Here is a 27,974-nt window from a genome sequence, read left to right as displayed (position 1 = left end):
GATACAAGGACAGAACTGAAAAAGTCGATCTTCATTCATTCAGCTCACCAGACTGGTCTTCAGTGGTATCAGCCTCAATGATCTGGTTGTCAAACCACATGTGTGCCACGGTCATCCTGTTCTGAGTCAGAGTGCCTGTCTTATCTGAGCAGATGGTTGATGTGGATCCCAGGGTCTCCACAGCTTCCAGGTTCTTCACCAGACAGTTCTTGGAGGCCATACGTTTGGCAGTCAGTGTGAGGCACACTGTTACAGTGGCCAGCAAACCTTCAGGCACATTTGCCACAATGATACCTACATAAAGGAAAGTCATTCTGCAGGGTTGGTTTTCAGATTTTCCTTCTAAAAGTTAGACCTTCAGTTAACTAACTAGTGTAACCTAACATAAAAAGTAACTAGTGAACCAAATCACCTCCCCACCCATCCACACGAAAGTGTAGGTGCTGCCCTGATAAGCTGACAGTTGTTTAGCTGATTGAGAAATTCCAAATTTCTTGTCGTTCAGGTTCATTACCATGTCCACAAGAACACACCAATGGACCTTATCCTGAACCTTATCTAGTCCTTACCCTCACATCCTACTTCTCTAAGCTATGTCTTACTATTACATCCCATCTATGCATAAGTCTCCTAAGTGACTTCTTTCCTAGAGGTTTACTGATTAAAATTTTGTATACATATTTAATCTTCTCCATGTGCATTATTGGTTCTTGCTCTACTCAAACTTATTTTCTTTTTACTATTCTTGGAATCAATTTTCAGGCTGGTAGATTTCAGTACTTATAGCTACAGACAAGACAGAATGGAATTAGAATATATTAAGCCTTTTCATGCCATACATGCGATATCTAGCTTAAAAAGCACTGACCCTTAACAGAGTTTGTTTTTCAGACGATCAACGAACAAAATTTTGTTTTTAACTGAAATAAACCCTCTTCTTGGAACATGTGTATGGGGACATTATTTCTATCATTCGCAAATCACTTCAAATAAATAAATAATAAAACGGTGAGGCAGGTGGACAATTTCTTTCACCAACTCCTTCAAAACAACTGACTCCAAGTCAAAAGGTCAGCCCAATTAAGCAAGATATCATTTGCAGTTTTAAATGATTATTACAAAATGGTGCTTTGACTGCAAATCAGTTTGGTTTAATTTGATCAGTAAAATTCAAGAAAATATGTCATTTCTATAGCACACATTTTTTCAACTTATTTATAAGTTAATTTGTGACAATTAAAAGACAAAGTGCCAAATTACCTATAAGGAAGATGACAGCATCAAGCCAGTGGTAGCCTAGAATGAAAGCAATGACAAAGAATGTGACACCCAGGAACACTGCAACACCAGTGATCAAATGGATGAAATGGTGGATCTCTTTAGCAATGGGAGTCTCTCCAGTGTCAAGACCTGATGCCAAACCAGCGATACGGCCCATGACAGTGTGATCACCACAGCTGATAACCACACCTTTTGCAGTACCTGGAACAAGCAAGCAGAGAATGTTACAGTCACTTCTACTTGCAGGTTAATGTCTTTGCTGCAGTATTCAATACTTCATTTTTACCAATAGGGTTCTTTCCTGTGCTGCAGTTGAGTAGGAAAAGTTGTCCCCGTCCTTAACTAATTAAGCACTATGCCATCAAGACTTATGGGGAAGTGAATGTATAGATCCATGTTTCTTGACCTTGGCACTAGCTGGAGGTGAGTGGTGAGCCTCACGCCCCTGCCACTTTACCCCTGATACCCACTGGATAAGAGGTTGGGTAGGCTCCAGGACTGGTCTGGACAATGTGGAGAACAGAAAATTCTTGACCTTACCAGGACTCAAACTCCAAACCCTGCCACCCAGCCCACAGCCAGTCGCTACACTGACTACGCCATCCAAGCTCATCCAGCTGAGGAGACACAGTCTAACTTTCTGGCCTTACTGTGTGGACTGTATTTACTCTATACCTTCCAAAACTGCATGAAAAACTATTCTCCAAGAACAGTTTGAAACATATTAGTCCATATTTTGGCCACAGTGCAGTACAGAACTACATGACATACCTCTCACCCATTCACATCTAGTACCTGCTCTACAAAACAAAGCACCCGTACACTTTTTCAATTCAATCTATTTTTGAATTCCTCACAGAAATTGATTCACGTGTCACTATGAAGGAGCCCACCACCACCTACTAATTTATCAGAGAACTAGTTAACTATTAAAGTATTCACTAAAAATATAAAAATTTGTTATTGATACTGTACAAAACCTGTGTTACGGCGTAATATGTAATACCATCAACAGATCTTAATTAAAAATCAGATATTATCATCATGCTGTTCCAGTTCACAATTCAGAAGAGTCGGCTACAACGGCATGATGACGACCTTTTCAGTTTCAGTCAAATACAAAGAAGTTGTGCATTTATTCATACACTTTTATCCAAGTTTTCACTGTGAAAATACCATATTCAAGAACTAACTTTAATAAGTTATCTTGAATGAATGAATGAATGAATGAATGACTGTATTAGGGGTAGCGCCACAATAATCCCACCCTTGCACTGCGATCTTCAATCTTACTAATTTTATGTTCTTTGTCTATTTATTGCTTCTATATGTGCATAACTCTCAGTAGCACTGACTGCATTCGAAACTGTTCATAATATTCATACAGAATTTTAATATTTGGTTACAATCTATCTAACAAGTAATTCACCTGTACAAATCCAAGGAGTCATTAACTACAACATGAATCTGATAGCTAAAGAGAAATTTGGTGCAGCCAGGTTTCTTGCATTCTACAAAAAAAATTAAGCAACAAATTGCATATCTACGACCACAACATTTCACGACTTGTACATTATTTTGCACTAATATCACTCCAATCGCAGTAGCTTGTACAGTTATTATACAGGTATTACGGCATGTAAAATGAGCAGACAGTAAAAAAGTCAGATGGCATATGTTCATCCCAAATTTTATGCAAATTTGTCATATGGTTTGAGTGGGTTTGGGTAACATGAAGATCATACATACATACACCACCTTCCTTTATGAAAACGAGTCCATACGCTGAAAAGTGATGTATTAGCTACATACCAAAGAGTAATTTCACCTGCATAACTACTGATCTTGTATATCAGGAGCAATTTCGCTTTGTCTCAAAGTTACCTCCAATTCAGTTCTATGCCTTATTCTCAGAAAGTTATATGGACATACAATCCTGTTAAGATTTGATGATCCCTGGTCCCTGCATCCCAGCTCTGGGGAAACAATGCAGCACTGCTGTCAAATTAAACTTCACCATCAGATGGCAACATGTGCAGTCGCAAGCTCAAGCAATCACAGCACAGCCAGAACTTGCAAGCAAATCATACAACTGGCAATGCACCTGGCCTACACATGTTGTCAGCAAATGGTACCGGGAAATGATACAAGGGATCATCAGATAATAGCAGGGCTGTAGTATTTAGAACATAAAAATAATACACAAAACAAACCTTCCACGGCATTGGTAGAGAAGAAAGCAAGATTTTTGGTTTCCAGTGGATTCTCATGGGTAAATTCAGGGCCTCGGCTCTGTGGTTCAGACTCGCCAGTCAGTGACGAGTTGTCCACCTTGAAGCCCCGTGACTCGATGATTCTGATATCTGCTGGAATACGGTCCCCAAACTTCACTTCCACTACATCGCCCAATACAATGTCTTCTGCACGCAGTGTCAACTTCTCACCATCTCGTAGCACTGTGGCAAACTGTAACAAGCACCACAATGCCATACTACCATCTCATCAACATGCACATACTAGCTACCTGTATATCTGACAAACTAACTAACTTAACTGACTAATCTGGGAAGATAAGGCCACTTGTTAGCAAGTGCATTTTATTGTTGAAATCTGTCAGTATGAAAGTAGAAAACTGTGCTCTTAACACATATGCCCAAACTAGGGCAGTCCTCAGAATGTAGCATCCAGATATAATATTGTATTTGCCTGATTACTATGTACTTCCTTCATGAATGTCTACCAAAAGCTTAAGTGTACATTACAGTCATGCACAAACACGTTTAACACACTCAAAGCTGTTTCTTCAGGCAAAATAATTTTCAATTGACTTTGTACAATTGACATAAAGCAACATGTATTTCTCTTAAATTTAATTTTAAAACTACCAGTATTACATTTGTGAATGGATAAAATACAGAAATTAAAACAATTTTCTTAACATCTGTGAACTTTACATTTCTAAACGCATACAGTGGGTGAACATGCTGCAGACAAACTCAGTGTTGACATGTTGTTTCTTCACAATTTTTTTCCCAAGATAATGTTCTGTGTAAAGTGGATTTCTTGAATATGTGGAGGGCTCTCTTCCTGTTAGAACATGACCAGAAACTCTTTTGCAAAAAACAAAAAATAAAAAACTTTGACATGATAATCTCACAATGGTGCTTTTAAAGAGAGCAGGAGGTAGCCTGCGGAGCATGATATGTCTTTTCGATGAGCCCTAGGCAATGGAAGTCTGTGAAACGCAGATGTGGACGAAACAAGTAATGACTTACCTGAGGCACCATGTTTTTGAAAGATTCCATAATTTTGGAGCTCTTGCTTTCTTGATAATAGGAAAAGATACCAGTGACGATAACCACGGCAGCCAGTACAATGCCCAGGAACAACTGAAACATTCATTACAAAAATCACAGCCACATGAATGTCACATGGCCGAAGGAATGTTCGCAACCTATAAAGGTAAAGTTGTCCCTGTGCTTAATTAAGTACTATGCCATGAAGGCGTATGGGGAGTGGATGTATAGATCCACATTTTCTTGACCTTGGCACTAATTGGAGGTAAGTGCTTACAACATAGAGCAAAATAAAAATATAACTCAGGACATGTAAGTGGGCATGACAGTAAATTCCAAATGTTGCATTCAAGAAAGAGCCTGACAACAGATTCCAAAGGTTCCAAACAACAAAAACCAAAGTGCACCAAGGAACAGATCCTGTGTCTGTTAGATAAAACCCCCAACCTCATAACTCATTTATCAAAACTCCAATCTGGTATTATCCTCCTGTTTCTTGTCGTCCTTCCAAGCAAGAACTTTCCATAATTATGTATAAACTTAATTTTCATCCAAACTACATGTCTGATCAATCCCCCTAACATCATTTGGTGTCCTGTGTTCCTTAATACACAGCATCCCTCGACTCCCAACTCAGTTCACCCCTCTTAGTACACAAACAAATTGGAAATGTAACGTAGTATCTATTTAGATTTAATAAAATTTGTTTTCAAAAGAAAATGAACTGGTGTTACTCAAATATGGCACAATTAAGGACCCAATGCATAGTGATGTGGCTTCACTTGACAACTGACTTGGCAAATTTCTTCCTTACCTCCTGCTACAACAGGTTTACTCAAACACTCCTGCTTCCACATTCCATCTATTTGCAATGAAATATTCTTGGATAACTGGCTTTATTGATACAGAATAAACCTTATGTTAGAAAGCACACACATGTGCATGTGCGCATACAGAGGAATAAACTAGTTTGTGTCATATACCACAACTGGTTTCTGTCATTCATCATGTGGGCAGTTCCCACAATCATACTGGTTCCTAATCATGGAGACAGAGACAATTTTACATAATGTCACAGTAATGTTCTGTATCAATACATCTAATTATCCAAGAAGACTTGCACTTCATTATAGCAAAAACTATAGATTTTATACAATCCATGCTTCTTTAAACACTTAAGAATATAAAATATTAGATTTTTTAGATTTTCATACAACAAATTCAAGTACATAATAAGTACAATTATACTCCCTCTACTAGAAAATCAGAATGTCTCCCTAGCAACAGGATTCAGAACAGTTCATCAGAAAGATGAAGACTGACTTCAGAGATACATACTTTAACAGTTAAAGGAGAAAAAGTAGGACAATGCTATGAAACAATATAAACAGATTTAGATGGCATGAATGTTGTTCAATACATAAGGTCCCCAGGCGATACAAATTAAACATGAACTCATTATTACATGTAGCTCATTTATTGTACTGAAGTAACATTATTTTTCTACATCATCACTGATCACGGTGATGCATTCTCCCCACCTTGAAATGTGTTTAAAAGCATTTCTGCAGTAGAAACTGTGCTCTTCAATTTGCAATCAATCAACAGTCATTTATACTTGAATACTGTGAGATTGGAGACCTCCCAAGTGTTGCATTTGTTGCATATACCCCTATCAAGCGTTATCAGATACAGAAAAAAAATGCTTGATTAACACAAGCATTATAGGCTAAGGAACCTTACTTACTGAACATCCCTTGTACACACACCATTCACGAAAATACCTATTTAGAAGATAGCAGCTTTACAGTCACCCGACATTTTGGAATGGCTTTTATTCATCACACAAGGAACCGTGCTTTTAAAGGATACTACTATTGTAAATAACTTGGCTTCTTGAAAACAGATTAAGACACCAATGATGATGACTACAGCGAATACAATTATGGCCAAATATAACTAGACGTGAGAAGCATTGAGAGAGGGGAACACAAAAATAAATGAAGATCTATTTATGCTGACAGGATGTATGAGCAGTAGCAAAGAGTTTTATATGGTGAAACAAGACAGGTAGGAATTTGAATTGCTGGAGAATATTATAATGTGAAAAAAGCACAGAGAATATCAGTTTTCCAGTACACCTGGCAAGACTAGGATGATACTTTTGACAGAACAGCTTCACATTTCTTACAATAGCATATTACCATTATGCCATAAAATATCTTACAGTGAGGGTCTTAATTTTTACTCAACAAAGATAAGGGTGCACATATATTATGCATTCAGGTATGAGCAGTAAACTAAATGATCGATCTATGTGAGCAACCGTCCAACTCTAAGGAGCTGGGTCCTTCTTGAGAAGCTGCCAGTCATTCAGGAACTCAAAAATTTCTGGAAATTTTGTGGAACCCGAAGGTTCATGACTGTGTTCCCAAGGGCCCTCCACTGCTGTTCCCTATTCTCATCCAGATCAAACCAGTCCATACTATCCCACCCTATCTCTCCAAGATCCATAAACAAAAGACCTATTACATTATAATGTAAGCTGACCATAAAGAAATGTTACAAATTCCTTTGTTGTGCACATATATTTCATGAGCTGCATTCCATAGCAAGTGAAATCCATAAACTGTCAAAGTTTACATAAAACAATTGGCAACAAACTCAGATCATGAAAATTTGCAACTCAGAATGCAGGGCAAAATCATGATATATGCATATCTAACAGATCCTTGAAAATGTGGCACAGTTCAAATATTTGGGAATGGCAGTAACAAATCAAAATTTGAGTTAGGAGGAAATTAAGAGGAAAGTGAATTCGGTTAACGCTCACTATCATTCAGCTCAGAAACCTTTTGTCTTCTCATCTGCTGTCTAAAAATGTAAAAATCAGAATATACAAAACTATAATTTTGCCTGTGGTTCTGTATAGGTGTGAAATTTGGTATCTGATATTAAGGGAGAACACAGGCTGAGGGTGTCTGAGGAGAACATCTGGACCGGAGAGAGATGAGTTGACAGAAGGTTGGAGAAAACTACACAGTGAGGTTTACAGATCATACTCTTCATCAAGTATAACTAGAATGATCATTTCAAGGATTAAATGGACAGGAAATGTAGCACGAATCAAAAGAGGAGGAATGTATATAGGATATTTGGTTTGAAAACCAGAAGAAAAGAGACCATCAGAAAGACCAAGATGCAGATGGGTGTATAATATTAAAATGGATGGGATGGTATGGACTAGATTTATCTGGCTCAGAACAGGGACCAGTGGAGGGCTCTTGTGAACATGATAATCAACCTTTGGGTTCCACAAAATGTAGGAAAATTCTTGAGTAACTGCAGAACTGGTGGTTTCTCAAGAAAGGTTTATCTCAATGTAGTTAGTTCCATGTGTAGACCCTAAACAAAGTCACAAATACACATAAAAAAGGCACACAGATAAGCCACAAACCAAATAATCCACACAGAGATAATCAGGAATATGCTGTAAATAAATTTCACTTTTAGTTAGTGCATAAGATAACAACTAGTTTCCTGTGCTCTCAGCGGCTGACACTACAGCCTCAGGAACACTAAACATACTTCCCACNAATAAAATTTGTTGCACTTAAGACGGTATTTATCCATATATATACTTCCCACTGTCTGGGCATTACTACAGACCTGAATCTGTATGAGTAAAGTTTTCAGAAAAGGTTCCACGTTACTTACATTGTCATCTGCTGGTTCTTCCACTGTACTAGCCAGGATGGAATAGGCAATAAAACACAAAATTGCACCAATCCATAGTAGCAAGGCAAAGCCTCCGAACAGGTTTTTGCAAAACTTGACCCACTCAGGGGTTTGTCTAGGTGGTGTGAGAGCATTTGGCCCATCTCGCTCTAGATTTTCTTTTGCTTTGGCATGTGTTAAACCCTGAAAATTCCATCAGATATATCAGTTTTCAACATAATTTCATTTTAACCATGTGTAAGCCTGGGTCAAAACAAACCCTAAGAAGATAACCCTGTGACTCCTTTGAGGTATGCAGAAATTACAAATTTCTTCACAATCAGAACCAACCATTTAGTTGTTATATAAAAGATTTCTAGAAATATTATCTTTGAACGTGATACATTTAAACAGGAACCCCATGCTGTTTTGGTATGTCCCTGAGCATTTTCCTCGTCTATATTAATACAGTTAATCCAAGTGAATATCAAGAACAGGGTTTGCCACAGAGAAGTGTCATACAATAAAGAAAAAAATAGGTGCAAGCTATATACAATTATCTGGACAGTCGTACTTACAGTGTCTGGATTTGTGCTGAACCGCTGATATAGCTCTTCTAAAGAAATTTTATGATAGTCAATATCCAATTCTTGTTTCAGGTCATCTAAATTGTCTCCCTTCTTTGCCTTTTTACGAGACTGAAAATAAAAGGAAACAAAATTACTAAAACGGTTCTGTGAAGCAACTACAAAACTACGTACATTTATAGGTAAAGCGTATGTATAACATATTAACTCGATGTAGCAGAGTCCTTACTGAGATGCCAATATCCTACACGCATTTCTCGTCTCCCCCATTCGTGCTACATGCCCTGCCCCCCTCATCTTCATTGACTGATGATCCTAATTATACTTGGAGAAGAGTACAAGTTATGAAGCTCCTCGTTATGCAGTTTCCTCCAACCTCCTGTCACTTCATCCTTCTTCGGTCCAAATATTCTCAACACCCGATACATTTCCAGATACTAGTAATAAATATTTTGAAAATCGTAGAACGTTTCAGGATGAAGTTGCAGTGCCAAGGGCTACAACGCAGTGGTCAGCGCTAATGCTGCATACACGAGAGTCCTCGGGTTCGATATTTAGCCTGGAAACTGGCTGGGATTCCTTTTTTTCATCTCACTTCCTCCAGGCAAATGCTACGGTATTACCCCACAGCAAACCATTACCCTTCTTTCGATATTTACCCAACTTCACTCACACCTGTTAAGCAAGACTATGCCATTATGTGAGAAAGCGTCGTTAAACTTGGAAATAAACAATATTTGTAGTTAATAAAGATATTAATATTTCATGCCAATTTATTTTGTAGTCTATTTAACGATCGTCAGAAATAGGGAATTAGAAAGGACGTGGGAGGAAGCGGTCGTGGCCTAATGTAAGTTATCACGGCATTTGTGTGGAGAAACGCAGAAAAACCTCCGTCACAATAGTCGAAGTCCCGGTCGACATTCGAACGGGGCTAAGAACATACGCCAGAAGCACAGCTGCTTGAATCTACTAGCTCGGTAATAATTTATCAACATGCATTTTCCTCACACGTTTTTTAGGGGGAAAAGAATACAGAAGCCGTAAGTGTGAGCAAAGGAAACATGACTTACTAATAGAGAAAGTTGCTAACCTTGTTCTTTTAACTAGTTTTAAATTAGAATATGTACTATAACATGTACATTCCAATTTAAACTTTACGATGCAAATTATACGCAACGAAATATTTCCACACTTGACACAAAATTTCTTACTGTAAAGGTACCGTATTTACGCATGTATAAGCCGCGTGCGTGTATAGGCCGGAGCACAATTTTCAGACAGAAATTATAGAAAAAATAATTTTCTTGGAATATTATTTCAGGAGTAGAACACCCTGTATTACTAATTATGAATATAATTTTTTTTAAATGAAGTGTGATTTCGAATATAAGCCGCACCCCAGTTTTCCTCTTGAATTTCTGGCAAAAATTTTAAGGCCTATACATGCGTAAATACGGTAATCTTATTTAATTTGACGAAATCCCGTTACGTACTATCTAGGCAATTTCGGCTGTCACAGTTGCACACAACTTCCCGAATCGACACCACCGCGCAGGTCACGGTCACCTGTATATAGTTATTTGTTTGGCGACCCGGTCGTTCAGGATATAAAACTGAGCAATTCGATGGTCGTTTCGCGGATGAAACGCCAATAATTTACACCACAAACTTCCAAAATTCATTACATACATACTGATTACAATATGAAGCAGTAGTCTGCCTACTTGAGCTGCAACTAATACTATAAATACCTTCTCTCCGAGACCCATATCACAAACTGATGTCGACACCGTGGATGCTTCTCAAAGATTACAGAAGACTGACGAAGTCGTCTTATATTTTCATTTTCATTATCATTATCATTATCATCATCATCATCATCAGTGATTAGCCTCGGGCATCAGGCGTACTGAGGCTAGTAGAGGTAGGTCGACGTTGCCCGATCTACGATGAGTCTAATCTATCAGTTACGCAGCCCGTCGTCGGCTTTTTAACTCTAAGCAAAGCTTCCTAATAAATTCTGCGAAACTGTGCCTCGCCAGACAGGGATTCTTGGGGACTGGGGGAACCCCCGACTTATGCTGGATGGTCATCTTACTGCTTTCCGCAAATCGCTGAGTCGCTTATACACTTGTGATGGCAGCTCCTCCCGGCTGCTGGCGTAACCAACACACACCTACTGCCTATAAAATTGAGGCATATTAGAGAAGCTCTGGGAATGCAACTCCTGTGCACGCATTCCTGGTGCCTCTGAACAAGTTCACATTAAGCGTTGATGTTCATTTTCAGAAACAGAGCAAATCTGAAATCTTAAACTCCGGTCTCTTGCGTAACACGTCTCAAAAGGGATTTTCGAGGATAGAGTCCGTTCAAACCTAGCACCAAGTACCAATTTTATTTAACTTCTCTTCGGTCAGCAATGTGTTCGGATTTGTTCTTACTGGTAGTGGCCAGCAACGCTGAATTCCGTGCTAGGCTTTAACATTCGCCACACAACGACAGAATTTCCAGTATCCGCAGTAATTTTAGTAGGCGTTATTTTCAGCGTGTTGGGCAATGATACAGGCATTTCGATAGCAGCCCGTATCACCACGGCTCTGCCTGAGCGGTTCGACGATTTGCAGGAAGTTGCGAGTTGATCGCACTGTATCGCCATACCCTGCTGCACCAAGGAGGCACAGGAATAAAACCAAGCTGATGATAACAGTAGAACAACATTACCGATCTTGATGTTATTCACAACAATCTGCCTGCATACGCAACGGAGTGTAAATGCGGTATGTGATAACCATGGAGCCCATTGTCGCCCTTCTAAATCCCGTCTATTCAGATCACAAGCCTCATGGGAGACTGGGAACTAACTACGATAAGTTAAATAATACACAGAGTAATTTATAAGTCCACCCGGAAACCCCGACAGTAATTTAGAATCACAATACCCTTGTAGCCGTGTATTTGGTCTACAGAGTTATTCTACATTATTGTCGGGGTTCCCCGAGGGATTTCGTACCCTGTATTGTTTTAGGGTCTGAATATGACGAGAAATTTGTCGCCTCACGTACGTGATCTTCCAGCCGGAGGACCGACACCGGAAACTTGTACATTCCATGCAAAAATTATGGATCTATTTCATCGGGGATTCCTTGTTAACCAGCTATCTAAGTCCATGGAGCTGAGTACAGCTTGAGAAGCGCTGGTCCCTTGTCACCATGGCCTGGCACGTCTTACGGCTGCGGATGGGTAACACGACCTCAAGATATGGAAAGCAGCTGCCAATATGCTGAATCAGCAGTCGCTGACGGCCAACAAGGGATAGTCCTCCAGCTTGGATTGGGCTTGGGGTCAACACCACGCGTAAAACACTATGAAACGTTACATAGTGACCTTATGTTTATTTCTTTATATCAGGATATCAGGATTATAGTCAGTGAGCAGAGGAATATCCTACAAGAAATAAGAAAACGGAAGGCTAATTGGATTGGTCATGTTTTACGCAGAAACTGCCTTCTAAAAGAAGTTATCGAAGGAAAGATAGATGGGCGGATAGAAGTGACAAGAAGACGAGGAAGAAGACGTAAGAAGATGCTGGATGACCTTGGGGACAGAAGAGGATACTGTCATTTGAAGGAGAAAGCTCTAGATCGCATTAAGTGGAGGAATTGTTTTGGAAGAGACTGTGGACCTGTCGTCTTGACAGATTGCTGATGATGATGATGATGATGATGATGATCAGGATAACCCAGAGGCCCAAAGTATTTCGGCGAATATATGCAGATTTTTTTACACTTTATAAATGCAAACTGAGGAAGAGTCAAACGTGTAATACCTCACCCCCGAACAAAATTTGAATTTAGTTACATTCAACTATCATTTTCAAATAATTAGTTTCTAAACAGAAGCCGAAGGTTGCCACGGAGTGGAGTTACCGTTGGCCAAAAGGAGCCTTATGATCCTGGTGGGCGTAACACTCTATTTCCAATTACGAGGCTAATGGACCTGTACGGGGGAAAACTCTGAAACCGATGCCGAGAAAATGTGTAGTCGTTTATTATCACTGGCGTGACTTGTGATTCACGGATTTATACAAACATTTTACTTTCAGTGACGACAAAAATCACAGCAAAAGTTTAATTTTCATGAAGATCTGCAGGCCTATTCATGGAAGCATGTGGTAGTGTAGCTGGCTGAGGCACTATGATGCAAGCCGGAAGGTCACGGATTCGATTCCTTATCAAGCCACTGATTTTTTTCAATTGACCTAATCCTTCCAGGCGCACTATGGTCTTGGGGTCGACTCAGCCTGTAACAGGAATGAGTACCAGGAATCTTCCGGGGGGAGGGGGTAAAGAGTAGCCGGCGCGTAATGCTGACATCTTCGCCGCCATCTGTGAGCCGACCGTCTAGAAAATGTGGGAGCCTCGACGTTTCACAATTCTATGGGTCTCCACGGCCTATTACAGGGATATATGTTTTCCCTGCAGATACAGGGGGGTCCAAAAAATGTACTCTCTCTTTGATAGTCAATATATTTGGAACAAAATGGCATGCAGTTACAATTCTTGCGCGGTAGTGTAGTGTAATGTTTTCTCAACAGATGGTGAAGGTCACATGAGTCACGCGAATGTCGTGCCGTGTGCGCGCTGCGAGCAGAAGACAGCAGCAATGGCTGAAAAGTTGTTCTTTGAGAAACGCAAGGCTGTATTGAAGTGGTACTGGACGAGGCGCAATTCAAAATGAACGGTACTGTTAACCGCCACAACTGTGTGTCTTGGGCTCCTGTAAATCCACACGTTCACGTGGGCAAGGAAGCGAATCTGCCGGGTTTTAATGTGTGGTGTGGTCTGTCATCGCGCGGTTTGATTGGTCCTTTCTTCTTTGAAAGTACCGTAACTGGTCAGGTGTATCTCGATATGCTTCAGACATCGATTTTCCCTGCCATTCGAGAGCTGTTTGGAGATTAAAGATTTTACCTACAAGATGGTGCTCAACCTCACTACCATCGAGATGTCAGGGCGTACTTAGATGACACTCGTACCTGGACGATGGATGACTTCAATTTGAACATTTCAAAATGGACTTCAGTGGTAAGACCTTCATAAGCAGCTTCACGAAATTCGACCAATGGTTCATAGAGTGCTGTGAACCCTTTCAACGATAAAACTGACCTCTGCTGCTTGAATATAACGGACGTGGTAGAAGTTCGTAACTCAGAAATAACTTCCGTTGCTGACACGGCTCTGTGTTTACTTGGGAGACATTGGAAAACTTCACAGTCGTTCGGTTGGACCCAAATTCCCCCATCTTTCATGATACCCTAAGGTTCAGTACTGTGTCCACAATAGCCTGCCAACCGAGCCGGCTGGCGTGACGGTAATGCTCTAAACCTGCAATCGGACAGTGCTAAGTTCCAATACTAATAGCTTTCTCTTGGTTTCTCTCGGTTTCTCGTGGAAAACTTAGGGGCAGTATCTCGACTGGGAGACTACCCTTTCCTTCGGAATCCTTTCCAATTCATCATTCATTGATCACTCTACAATTGATGCCATAGCATTGATACTGACGTCGTAAAATAAACAGCAGGAGTTGCCCCTGAATCCTAACCTGAGCAAACCAATCCAGCCCACGCCGTCACAGCAAATTTCCTAAAGATCTGTTTTAATGTTATCTTCCCACCTACACCTAGATCTTCCAAATGTTCTCTTACATGCAATGTTTAAATGTCACGCTGTTTCGGAGAAGAGTGATTGTTACCTGTGAGACAGAAAGGGTTAAGCCAATGTCCTATGACTGTTCAGTGAGCGTGTTTCCTCGCAGGTAAACACGACTGAAATAACTGGAAATCGAATTTCCGGATTTCTGACTAAGAGATCGAGGCACCATTTTTTTAAACTGTAAAGAGACATACCTGATATTCATCGGTCCATTTAAATGGCCTTAAAGAGCTTCCGAGCTATCACAAAACAATTAAGAAATACGCGAAATTATAGCTTAAAATTAACAAATATTATATATAAAGGCAAAGCTATCCCTGTAACAGACCGTGGCGGGCCATGGGGTTGTGAGACGTCGAGGCTCCCACATCTTCCAGACAGTTCACTCAAAGATGGTGGTGACATAAGCGGATTGAGAGAGAATCCTATTGGATTTGGTTTCTTGCACAAACCTCACAGTTTTAAGGGCACACAGCTACAGCAGCCGACCGGCTTCAACGCAGAATCTGTGCACTGAGCAAGTTCCTTATCAGTGCACACTACGTCTCATGCAGCGTTTACTCTACGTTGTAACACTGCAGCAGGAAGTTATCTATTCCTGAACATGGAAAAGTGAACTTAGCCTTAAAATGTATTTGCTGCTTACTGACACGGAATCATTTACACGGTATAGCCTTTGGCGCAAGGAATTTTCGAGTTCGACAGATTAATGATAATATATTTCATACGAAAGAAACTGGACAAATGATTCCACCTCAGTGGCAGAAAGTAGGTCCTATAGACGACTGCCATTTGACGCAATTTGTTCATGTAACATTAAGTTCATTCTGAATAATTCATAATTTATTAAAGAGAAAAACATATATATATATACACACACACACATAGGCCGCGCCATAGCTCAAGCGGTAAGTCGCTGGCTTCCCACCGCGGCGGCCCGGGTTCGATGCCGGGTCTGGTCAAGTGGGATTTGTGGTGGATAAAGTGGCGCTGGGGCGTGTTTTCTCCGAGTACTTCGGTTTCCCCTGCCAATCTTGATTCCACCAAATTCTCCATCATCATAATCAACCGGGGCAGGCTACAATAGCCCAATCAGTGACCACCGTGCCGAGTGGACCCAGTTGGACTCCACCACCCACGAAGCGAGTTAAAAATAAAAACACAAATAAATAAATGTGTACATCGGTATTAATGCTTGAAAGTTTACCGTTACCGCACGCTCCGGCAGAGATTTTTGTGATTGTTCTCAGTCCTTCCAGGGAAATTCGAGCACATGTACCATCGCCGCTTCCTTCTACATATCCTACCACTCTGCGGTACAGGCAGCGTCATAGAGCATCACAAAAAGAAACGGGGCCTCTGATAACGAAACACAAAGAAACAAAGAATAAGAATGTATGCGAGATAAATTGAATGACGTGTAACTTTGTGAATTGCATTCGCCGTCTTCTTGCGAGTTCTACTGATAACGTGACCAAATTACGAACAGGGACTGTGGAAGCCCGGATGGGGAAGCAAAAATAAATTCCTGTGGGAACCCCTCTGGGACAACGGTCGCACGAAAGCCGGAAATGGATGCAGAAGGATGATATCAAATTTCACACGCGGAACTAATTTACGGTGATGCTGGAACAGAACTATTCCGTGCTAGGTCCGGCTCTAACAGCGGCATTTCGTTATTAAATACCGCAGGATGTAGACAGCGAAACATACACGTTCCAACTGCAACGAGTTCACGCGCAAAAACAGAGGAACTGTTGGATTCGACGTTTCCTACGAGGTCCGTACCACGGGGTTATGTAACGAGGACATTATCCGAGCTGCAGTCAGTTTAAGTCAGTCTGTGAAGCGAAGACTTAGTTGATACAGTTGAGAACAAGAGGGTAACGAATGAAGAATCTCCACTGTTAGAAGCAGTTGCCAGGGAGCGACTAGTGGACGCTGTAACAGACTCAGAACACTCGTCAGAGTGTAACAGTGAACTGTGAAGTTTACTAACGAGTTGTACTAGTGTGTAATATATCCGATTACTAATCCAAACCCAGTCTATAGTCAAACTCGTACATGTGACAATAGGCTGAACATCACGATTATTCTAAAACCAGAGATTAAGTTAATTAGGCAGCTGCATGTATANTACTAGTGTGTAATATATCCGATTACTAATCCAAACCCAGTCTATATCAAACTCGTACACGTGACAATAGGCTGAACATCACGATTATTCTAAAACCAGAGATTACGTTAATTAGGCAGCTGCACGTATAAAAAAATTGTGAACCGGTACCATTCTTGATGCAATCAAAAATGTTTTGCAAACTGGATAGGTTATATAGCGGCACGTGGATTTGGAGATAACGCGGAAGAAATCGGTCGTGGACTCTCCTGTACGCTACTATCCCAGGATTTGCACGGAAGGAATAACGAAAATCAAGAAAACTTTCAATTTGGATGGCCCACAACCAAGGCTCAAAAAAGGCGCCGAGATCTTCTAAGCCATGAATGGTATTAAATTCTTTATCTCGCGACATAAGGTCGAGAATCCCTTGGTCTTACCGGAGATATCACGTCCGAGAATGATTCACTTATTTGCCCTTGCTAACGAGTTTATGTGGCGTTACGCAACGCAAATGCCACACATTCATGGATGACAATCACGCTGAATTTGTTTCAAGGTAAACACTATGGAGAACTTCACTGCAGGTTACAAAACAAAGACCATTTATAAGTTTTCGAATGCCAGGTAAGCAGCGCGCTCACAAAGGTCTTAGCTAGCTTCTTCCAGTCTTAACCGGAGCATACACAACCGATCCGGTATGTGAATACCGGTTCCATGCCTCTAGAATTATAATCATTTACCGAGACTACGTTTTTAAGTCACCTAAGCTACAAAACTGGCTTGTACCGGTCATGCATAGCCCCCCCCCCCGCGCTGTCAAATCCGGAGTATTGGCGGACATCGGGGAACGCATTACCTGCCGAAGACACTGGGTAAATCCACTTCTCACAGAGACGTATGCTGCTACGGCCACTGGCTTCGTTTTGCGCATGCGTGCGTGCAGGATGATAGGACTCATGAATGCTGAATTGTAAAAAAATGTGGTGAAGTGGTCGTGGCAAAATCGATGTGCCGTCCCGGAGTCTACCCGGAGGGGATAAGCAAAAGGATGAAAACCCGCAGTCAAGATGACCATTGTATTGGCTGAGATTCAAACCAAGTACCTTCAGAATACAAATCTAGAGCGTTACCACTAAAGAAACCTGCCCGTAGACTGGCTTCGTGACTTAAGATTAATAAATCAGCATAACGTGATTATTCTACATTTCGCCAAGTGTTGGGACTACAGTAAACATACACGCGGATTTTTTTTGTGCCTCAGAGCGCCATAAAGGCATGCAATGTCCAGGCAAAGCTACATACATGCTTCCCGAAACCTCCACAGGCATTATGTTCAGTTTCAAACTCCGGCCGCTTTAATGACGGGTAAATAGCCTTAGACCCCCATACACACACAGTCTGGCCTTCCGACTGACCTTACAGGCAAAACTTTCACAATTTACCCCCTCCCTTTCCTTCCCCATACACGCGCAGATAAAGCGGCAGGCTTCATGCCACAGTCACGGTCTTCCAGCCTATAATGTTGAGTCACACGTCACGTGCTACGGTCCTGCAGGCAGAACTGACGGACTGACGGGTTTCCCACAGGCCAACAGTCCAAACAATTGGCCGGCCGCACCACACACGTCAGTTTTGCCTTTCAGTCTTCAACTGTGCAGGCCGAACTGGAGGCCAAAAGACACATGTGGCTTGATGTGCCCCAGGGCCCGTATAAATATGGCGAAGGGAACAATTCTTGTCCCGTCCGGATAGTCCAGTTATTGTGGATTGTGCTCTCTGGTCTGTTCAAATTCAGAATTAATTCTGGACCAAACGCATCCTTTAGAAACTAGACTGGGCTGGAAAAACCCGCAAGGTCCTACCTACAAAGTCCAACGCAACATGGATATAACATACATTGACGCAATTCGTAAGATTAGAACACATGATCTGGTGTTTCGAGTGGCCTATTTTTTATTTATTGCTAGTGGGGTGGGACTAAGTCCCTTGCACTGCGGCCACTTCTGGCCTATTGTACCAGCCCCAGAGGATAGGTGAGGGTGATTGTGGAGCAATTGGTGGAATGAAGATTGGCAGGGGAAACCGAAGTACTGACAGTTCATTAACATACAAGACTCGGCCACGGTGACAAATTGTGTAAAAGGCAAAGCTGTCCCTGTAACAGGCCGTGGAGACCCGTAGGGTCGAGGCTCCCACATCTTCTAGACAGTCGGCTCATAGATGGCGGTAAGGTTGTCAGCCTTAAGCGCCGGCTGCCCTTTACCCCCAGGAAGATTCCTGGTACTGGTTTCTGTTAGAGGCTGAGTGGACCTCAGGGCCATTGTGCGTCCGGAAGGATTAGGTAAATTGAAAACAATCCAATGACCTCATCGGGATTCGATGTATTAAGGATTGTAGCATAGTGCCTCAACCAATTACGCTACCGCGTGCACCACGACAAATCATGTACCTCTCACCAAGCAGGAAAAGGCCAAGCTATTCCACAGTTTCCTTAGACATGCTGTCCGCAAAACCTTCGTCACTAAGATATACTAACGGAAATCCCCTTTCCAAATCAAGCACTCCATGGAGCAATGTCCTTGAAAAGCTGACAATCGCACAGCCGGCGAAGACGTAACTCGGATGAACATCACCATGCTCACACAAAAGAGGGCCACTCGACCAGGATGAATATATTTCATGACCTTGCACCCTGTTTCTCTAAGGCCAATTGTGATTGCGTTGGATCAAACATAAATATAACTGCACACGAAACAAAAGGGCAGAGATCACGACAGTTCGTACTGTACTTCAAGGTTGCAATAAGTTCAGCTTAAGTACGAACCCCGCTTCTTAGGCCGTGCTACAGCTCAGGCGGTTAGTCGCCGGTTTCCCACCGCGGCGGCCCGAGTTCGAGCCCAGGTCAGGTCATGTGGGATTTGTGGTGGACAGAGTGGTACTGCGGCAGGTTTTCTCCGAGTACTTCGTTTTCCCCTGCCAATTATCATTCTACGGTTACTTCAGAGTCACCATCATCTATCATCTGGGGCTGGTGCAATAGGCCAGTAGTTGCCGCAGTACCAAGTGAACTCAGTCTCACACCACTAACCCCATTTCTTCGGAAAAATACATGAGAGCCTGCTCTAAATACAGTCCAAAATAACTGTGGAAATACTGCCGGACCATGAACCGAGACACCTCTGCCAGAGGAGTGGCTGGGTACAGAATGCCCGACCACGGTTAGACATTCGGCAGGAACAGGGTATTTCCATTAAAATGGGTACCGGGGAGTCTTTGCCAGATATAAATTGGTCGGAGCTTCATCTTTAGCTGACCACTCACCTCCATCGAGTGCTGAGGTTAAGAACAATGGATCTGTACCGCTGTATGGTGTTCGCTACTGTGCACTCACCCACTGCCTTATAATTCTCCTGCAATTGTATACACACGCCACATTATTCAACCATTTCATCGCACGAAGGTCCCTGGTTCGAATAATGTGTTGTCCAAGGCAGACCTTGGCGAGTGCTTCGTACTGAGATAAGCCGTCTGTATCAACGAGGGTATTCTGTTTCATTAATCCATCGCTTGAAGAGTTATTACGTAATGCTGTTAATACGATGTATCATGAGCAGCGAGACAAGAGCATTATGTAACCATGTACAGGGAACCATAACGGATTCAGCCGGCTGTGTAGAAATGTTGGAGTAGCAACCCTGAACACAGTCTTCCATACGTCACATGTGGGCTTCATGTACGCGCTTACCGCCAAAATTAATTCACTCGTCAACTTTTGGAGTGAAACCTCACCCAGCTTTCCCAGAAAATACTGAACGTAATTAGAGATGAAACATGCGGACAGACACGACCTCCGTATTGTGCCTTCATTTTATTCTGGTTGTGCATAAGAAGCAAAGTCCGTCTTTTTCCTCGCGGGAAGGAGCCCCTGTACCCATTGTATAAAATGCTGGGTAGGCCCCTCAGCCGGTCTGGACGGCATGAAGAGAAAATTCTTGACCGTACCGGGACTCGGAACTTGGACGCCTTGGTGCACCGGCCCGTAACCAGTCATACCGACTACGCTATCCGGGCTCCACTTAACCCAAAACGAATGTGAACATGAATTTAGTGAAGGCATACTGGCAGCAAGAACTCCTTCCGCGATTTCCATTCCTCTCATGAGTCATCGCATTCCCAGACGTACGCATATTGACGCATGTAAGTAAAACATGCACGGCTAAACCGTATCTTCGGTTGGAACAGCATCACTCTACTGCCGCTACTGCGCTGTAACACGCCATTCATCAGAACGACCCACATGGCACGGAAAATTCCGGGACAACTGGTTCCTTATGCACGTTATTTAATTTAACGGCCGTTTATAAAACAACGTTGGGTCCAGTCGGTATATGTCTCGTCCTAACGCCGTCCACCCTTCGCGGTTCGCAGGTAGACATAAGTCTACAGTCGTGGTTGACCTTTCATTATATTCCTGTCAACACAACAGTATTTCCAGCAGATACTATGTTGTCTAGGGCGACGTGTTTCGGCATACGTGTGCCATCAGTTACAATTATTCTATCATGTATTTACAATGGCTTTCCATGCAATCTGGGTACATCCACCGCTGGGTTATGCGCTACGTACACTACAATGAGTTGCTGTTTTATCAGTTTGTCAGTACTGTAGTTATTCTGCTAAGTTATAGACACCGAATGCTTTATGTGAAAGTGCGTCTGTCCACTTCACACCTTTCTTTCTTCTTCTGTTCTTCCTGGGACTTGTTGACACTACTGTTAGTACAGAGCGGGGGGTGNGGGGGGGGGGGGGGTGATACCACTGTTTTTCTTATTAGGCAGTCCCGCTTTCTGCAAAGCATGCGAACGGTTTCCATGTTTACACAATTATTTTTACTATTTTATACACACATTCATGGGGGTTGTTGCAGGCTTACATGCCTGCTGAGCTGGAATGGGCACCACCCGCGCCTCTACACAGTAGTTGTCGGTGTTGCTGTGTCAGGCCTGTGGTTCTGTATGGGTGCGAAACTTGGTCTCTGACATTAAGGGAGGAATAGAGTGCCGAGGAGAATATCTCGGCCGAAGAAAGATTAGGTGACAAGGGGTTGGTGAAAATTACATAATGAGGAGCTTCATAACTTGTACTCCTCTCAAAATATAATTAGAATGAACAAGTCATGGAGGATGAGATGGACAAGGCATGTAGCACGAATGGGGTGAGGAGGAATGCATATACGATATTGGTGGAAAAGCCAGAAAGGAAGAGACCACTAGGAAGACCAAGATGTAGGTGGGCAGACAATGTTAAAATGGATCTTAAAAGAGAGATAGGATGGGCTGGTATGGACTGGATCGATCTGGCTCAGGATAGGGACCAGTGGAGGGCTCTTGTGAACACGATGACGAACTATCGGGTTCGTAAAATGTTGTTAAGTTCTTGAGTAGCTGCACAACTGGCGGCTTCTCAAAAAGGGCTCAGCTCCATGAAGTTAATTAGTTTAGTGTGTCGTCGATGGACATCGTGGACAGGGTTTTGGGGAGGTGGTGGAAGGGGGAGATTTCAGTAAACCTGGTTCTCGGAAACGCACCGTTCTTACTGGGGATTTCGTCTGCTCCAAGCCAAATTCTGGGATGTAGTCATAACTGGACAGGTCACAACCGCCCCAACGCTAATTCGTCATTCATAATCATCCTGTCTTATACGTTACGCCTATATAACGGATCCAGCTGATAACGCATCATAAAATACGCCAGAGTTCAACAATGCCGGCTATGAACGGAGATGTCACAGGCTAAGTCTCGAAGTGCAGCAGCGCGAAAGTATGAACCAACAACAGGTTAACGCACTCCATCCTTCGCACGATGTTGCCATTTATATGCACAAGGTTACTGCTGCGCCAGTGTGATATTTGCAACACCGAATACTAGTTCGTTACAAGGTGTGCTGGCGCTAACAGCAAAAATTAAGTGTTTCCACGTACTCGTAACTTGTAACTGTCCTGAACAAATTCTGTCACTTACTTATTTAGCCGCGGAATGGACATGGACCTACAGTAAATGCATATCACGTGATCGCTATCCAGCCAGTCTATTGGCGCGTCGGTCGGATCTACAGAAAACACAGCTTCCTCTATTGATAAGTGTTGGACAGTGCTTACAGAGCTGTTGCCGGGCATCGCGTTGGTCACATCCGATACAATACCCATGCAGCTCTACATAAACGAGCATAAAACTCAATCTGATGGAAAACACTGCAAGAAAGCATCTAGAAATACGGCTTATGTGCACTCCAAATACGCCTTTCCACGATTATTCTCTGTCTGAAGCATTCTGCAAGACTTCAGATCGTTACTAGATTCTGTTTCCTACAAACGACGGGAACCAAATTCGAAACACGGGAATCTCACTGAACAAGCAGAACTATTCTTCCGTTGCTTGCTCCAGGGTACGACGAATCCTCAGTGATATTTTACATTACAACTACTCATGTGACAACAACGATACAGTAACTCCTCGTCTCATCAACCCTCGATGACGAAATTTAAAATATCTATCCATCCATCGCTCTACAGCCCTATGTTTGGACCTCAGCTGCTTTTCAGTTTCTTAATTTTTACACAATCGGTAGGATTCCTTGGAAGGGGGATCAGCCGGTCGCAAGGCCGCTACCTATACACAGAAGAACACAAACAGAACAAACGCACACAGATATCCATGACTCAAGTGGGATTCAAGCAGTTCACGCCTTAGACCGCGCGGCCACTGTGACCGACAATTTAAACTGGCATTCCTTTTTCGCTACACCCTACAATGGAAACATGCCAAAGCGTAAATAACTCGGCCGACTACACTTTCCGTCCCTCGTACTAGTTTGTGTACTGTTTGCGGCGAACTGTACTCACAACGTTAAACGTTAAAAGTGGCAAGAGTTCTGCCTACGCACCATGCCATGTACACGTGTGCCGTGACCGGATGTAGAATTCTGCGCATTCTTATTTCAGCATGCTTCGTCTGACACTCCAGTCATGTCTCCTCATATCCACTGAATTGGGCAGTGACTGATCTGGGCGTAATGGCAAAAGAGTTTCTGTCGTTCCCGGAAACTAAATGGAAGTCGGCCACCTAAGATCCACTCATTTGGCTTACTGGACATCCCGTTGGAGACATATCGCACCCGTCAAGACTTGCCCGTCGATGTCCAACAGCTCTTCGTCTTCCTTTCAGACGCGTTCAAATCCCTCCGTATTCATGCATGGAGCAATTCGGGGACAGCTGAGCTGTTTTGCATGGAATTTATGAAACTTTACACTGGAGTACATTAAAAAAATTGTAAAACCATTTCAATTTTCATTTACGTCGGGTAAGTGTCTCGCTTAACACTTCTCGCAAGGAAAATGTTTTTAAAAAAAGTTTTAGGGAATAAAGACATACACATTTTATGCACAGTACAATCTGTCATTGCGCCTTGCGGTTTCTGAGATAATTAAACGAATTGGAGCACAGTTTCGGCCGATCACAGTAGCCGCGCCGTCAAAGACATGAACTGTCTGACCGCTCATATACTGGGGTCGTAGATTCGAATCCCGCTCGAGGCACGGATGTCTGTATGCGTTTATTCTGTGTGTAGGTAACGGCCTTCTGAGGGTCTGATCCCCCGTCCAAGGAATCCTACCGACTGTGTACAGATTAAGAAACTGAAAAAGCGGCCAAAGCCTAACGAAGGGCTGTAGAGTCAGAACAGAATAGACCATGGCTTCAAGTACACAAACACGGTTAGAAAAAAAAAAAACAAAATTAAATCTTTGTTCAGCATGGAGTGCGTTAACATCAGACGTTTAATTCTTTTTCTGTAATGCTCTAACGCAAAACTTTGGTGCACGTATTAAATAATTTTTATATATTTAACTTTGTTTCGGGGCGTGCGGTAACTCTAAACTTTCAAGCATTAATACAGATGTACACATTTATTTGTGGGTTTTTTTAATTCGCATAGTTGGGGGTGGAGTCCAACTGGATGCACTCGGCACGGCGGCCACTGATAAGCCTACTGTACCTGCCCCGGGTGATTATGATGCTGGAGAATTTGGTGGAATGAAGATTGGCAGGGGAAACCGAAGTAGTCGGAGAAAACCCGCCCCAGCGCCACTTTATTCACCACAAATCCCACTTGACCAGACCCCGGGATCGAACCCGGGCCGCCGCGGTGGGAAGCCAGCGACTAACCGCTTGAGCTATGGCACGGCCCTTATTTGTGGGTTACTTAACGACGCGTTCCATAGCGCCGCTATATAGTGCTGAATGGTGGGGTGGGGCGGGGCACGAATGGCGAATTAGGAAGGATTTGGACGGAAGTAGTCGTGGCCTAATCCAAGTCCTATTCCGGAATTTGCCTGGAGGGACTGAGGATAATCACGAAAACTCCCAGTCAAAATAGTCACGTCCCAGCCGAGATTTGAACCGAGGCCCACCCCAATGTCGGTCTAGAGAGTTCACAATAGAACGCGTTCGATTTAATGCTGTTTATCCGTACAATGGGATTACAGCTTTGACTTCTCGCCAATTTGCGTATTATCGCCTTACAGCGAGCAGTTCCATGCAAACTTCACGGTTAAATATCAACGCCTGGCAGAGAATGGTTGGATGTCATATTCACGTCTGTTTATTGTTAGGGGAGATATCGTAGTATTTATTTAAATTATAATTCATTCTCACGAACTGGCCTCTGCACTTTTACGATATCGACTCATTTCAGATTGGCCTCTAAATTTGTGCTGGATCTTTCGATTATTACAATCAAAATTACTGTTCATTAATACAAATATACGTCGATCACAATGGCTGCGCGGTCTGAGGTATGAAATGTCTTTGCCCGCTCAAAAACCGGTATTGTGGGTTCGAATCGCACTCAAGGCATGAATGTCTGTGTTAATTCTGCGTTTGTGTTCGGTAGCGGCTTTGCGACGGGCTGATCCCCCGTCCAAGGAGTCCAACCGACTATCGAAGATGAAGAAACTGAAGTGAAACGAAGCGTTTCATGGGTGCCCTATGCTCCAAGTTGGAGCAACAGGAAGAGAAGAAGAAGAAGACTAAAAATACATAGAAAATTCACGCTCTAGACTTCTATTTGGCAGGTACTCGGTTCAAATCTCAGACGGCACACTGGCTATCCTATAGTTTTCTTACGTCTCATCAGGCAAAATGCAGGGCAAGACCGCCTCATCCTACGATGCGACGCCACATAGTCTCGATACAGCATGCTTAAGAAGGGAAGACTTTTCACGGAATGCGAACGCTTCGCATGACGATGGGTTGACGCGCCCACAACGTGTGTTCAGGACAACAGCCACGCGAGTTATCACACTAGTGGACACTGACCTGATTTCCACTGTGCCCCAGCTATTAATGACTGCCTCCTAGAGGTCACGCACAAGAGGTCAACCCACACGCCATGTCCTTTTATAACGTTATGATTATTCTTTTCAGTCCTGTAAACTTGGTTTGCTCCGACCAACTCAGCTCCTAAGCTTCGGGAAACGGAAGGAGATTTTGAAGGTTCGATATGCACTTAGCTCCTCTTATGATTACGGAATGCAACGTGATGGTTGTCGAAATGGTTTACTTAACTGGGGAACAGGTGTAGTACTGAACAGAACTTTGTTTCGTGGAGCCGGTATGGACGCTGTGAAGTAGCAAGAAATCTTTTGCTCCTGCCGGGAATCAAACCCCGGCACTACAGGAGTAGGACTGATCAAATCTCTGGTGTTACCGAAAAACCAAAAACGTCTCCAGATGCCAGGGTAGTAGCAGAAACGATCACACCACCACTGAATCCTGCAGTACAGAAGGCTGGCGTGGTATACAACGCTTCAAGCGTACTCGCGTTTCATTTGTTTGGGCTCGTGAAGTCAAGGTTAGTATTTACTGGGAATTATTTCGAGACGTATAATGAAAGTGTAAACAACGACACAGTACTGGACTGGACGTGCAGCTGCTCTCACGGCAGCGACTGTGAAGCCGCGTTCTGGGATGTGACACCGTGGGGCCTGGAAGAGGGACGCAGGTTTCTCTGAAAAGATGACGATTTACCAGCCTATATGATGTCACATTCCGTGAGAAGTCTTTAACTGCATCAAAATAATTATAACTTACTAAACCACCACAGAGGTGCGTTTTTCTGTGTTTGTCTACAGGTAGAGGCCTTGCGACAAGCTGATCACTCGCCCAAGGAGTCCTACCGAATGTGTAAGATCTAGTAAACCGAAGTGAAACGGAGAGTTTCATGGAGGTAAGCCTAGGCCCAAATGAGGGCTGTAGCGTCAAAGGAAAAAAAAATACCACAGAGTGTGTACTGTGTACTGTCCGACTGGGGCCAAAACAATTAAAGACAGAAGGAAGGGAACGGATAAAGGAGCCACATAATAAAAATGAAAATAGAGAAAGAAGAAAACTACCTGTATAAGAGAAGGAACAACAGTAAAGAACAATCAAATAAGTAAAAAATGTAAAAGTTGTCCCTGTGCTCAACGAATTAAGCACTAAGCCATGAAGGCGTATGGGGGAGCAGATGTAAAAAAAAAAAAAAGTAAAGCTATCCCTGTACCAGGCCGTGAAGGCCCATAAGGTTGTGAGACGTTGAGGGTCCCACATTATCTAGACAATCGGCTCAAAGATGGTGGTAAGGTTGTCAGCCTTACGCGCCGGCCGCGCTTTACTCCCCAGGAAAATTATTTAATTAATTCCTGGTATTCATTTCTGTTAGAGGCTGAGTAAACCCCAGGGGCCATAGTGCGGCCAGAAGGATTAGGTCACTTAAAAATCCAATGACCTCATCGGGACTTGAACCCGCGACCTTCCGGCTTGTAGCATAGGCCCTCAACCAACTACGCTACCGCGTGCCCCCGGGGGAGCAGATGTATAGGTCCATATTTTCTTGACCTCGGCACCTGCTGAAGGTCAGTGATCAGCTTCACGCCCCGGCCCCCCTAAGTCGAGACTGGTTTGATTATCATTTTGTATAGGATTATTTTGTTTTCTAGAGATGGCTGTGATTTTGTCAATTAGCCGATTCATATTTCTGGTTTTGAGCTCTAGTTGTCTTCTCTTAGCTTTTATATGCGTTATCCACGTTAGTGAACACTCGTTTGAAAAACAAAGTTGTGCTGTCGGATATACTGTATATTATACGTATTAAATCCTGATTCAATTACAAGCATTTTATGCCTAATTTCTTCCGGTTTCATGGTAACAGGTATGAAGAGCAT

The 27,974-nt window shown here is 42.8% G+C and overlaps 1 protein-coding gene across 8 annotated transcripts in view; it reads right to left on the bottom strand.

Moving 5' to 3' along the window:
• The window catches only part of LOC111866732 (sodium/potassium-transporting ATPase subunit alpha), a 338,583-nt gene that overhangs the window by 26,041 nt on the left and 284,568 nt on the right, over positions 1–27,974 (bottom strand). For all 8 annotated transcript variants that reach the window (XM_023855940.1, XM_023855937.1, XM_023855938.1 and 5 more), the window contains 6 exons: positions 8,873–8,992; positions 8,295–8,498; positions 4,557–4,670; positions 3,495–3,747; positions 1,261–1,482; positions 49–294 (listed from right to left, as the gene is read on the bottom strand). In XM_023855940.1, the coding sequence (XP_023711708.1) occupies positions 49–294; positions 1,261–1,482; positions 3,495–3,747; positions 4,557–4,670; positions 8,295–8,498; positions 8,873–8,992 (1,159 nt within the window). The remainder of the gene's footprint in view (positions 1–48; positions 295–1,260; positions 1,483–3,494; positions 3,748–4,556; positions 4,671–8,294; positions 8,499–8,872; positions 8,993–27,974) is intronic.

This window comes from Cryptotermes secundus, unplaced genomic scaffold, assembly GCF_002891405.2.
Source record: "Cryptotermes secundus unplaced genomic scaffold, Csec_1.0 scaffold213, whole genome shotgun sequence".
NCBI classification, from domain to species: Eukaryota; Metazoa; Arthropoda; class Insecta; order Blattodea; family Kalotermitidae; genus Cryptotermes; species Cryptotermes secundus.
Note: the sequence above shows the minus strand (reverse complement) of the source record. Positions and strands in the feature narration are given on the sequence as shown.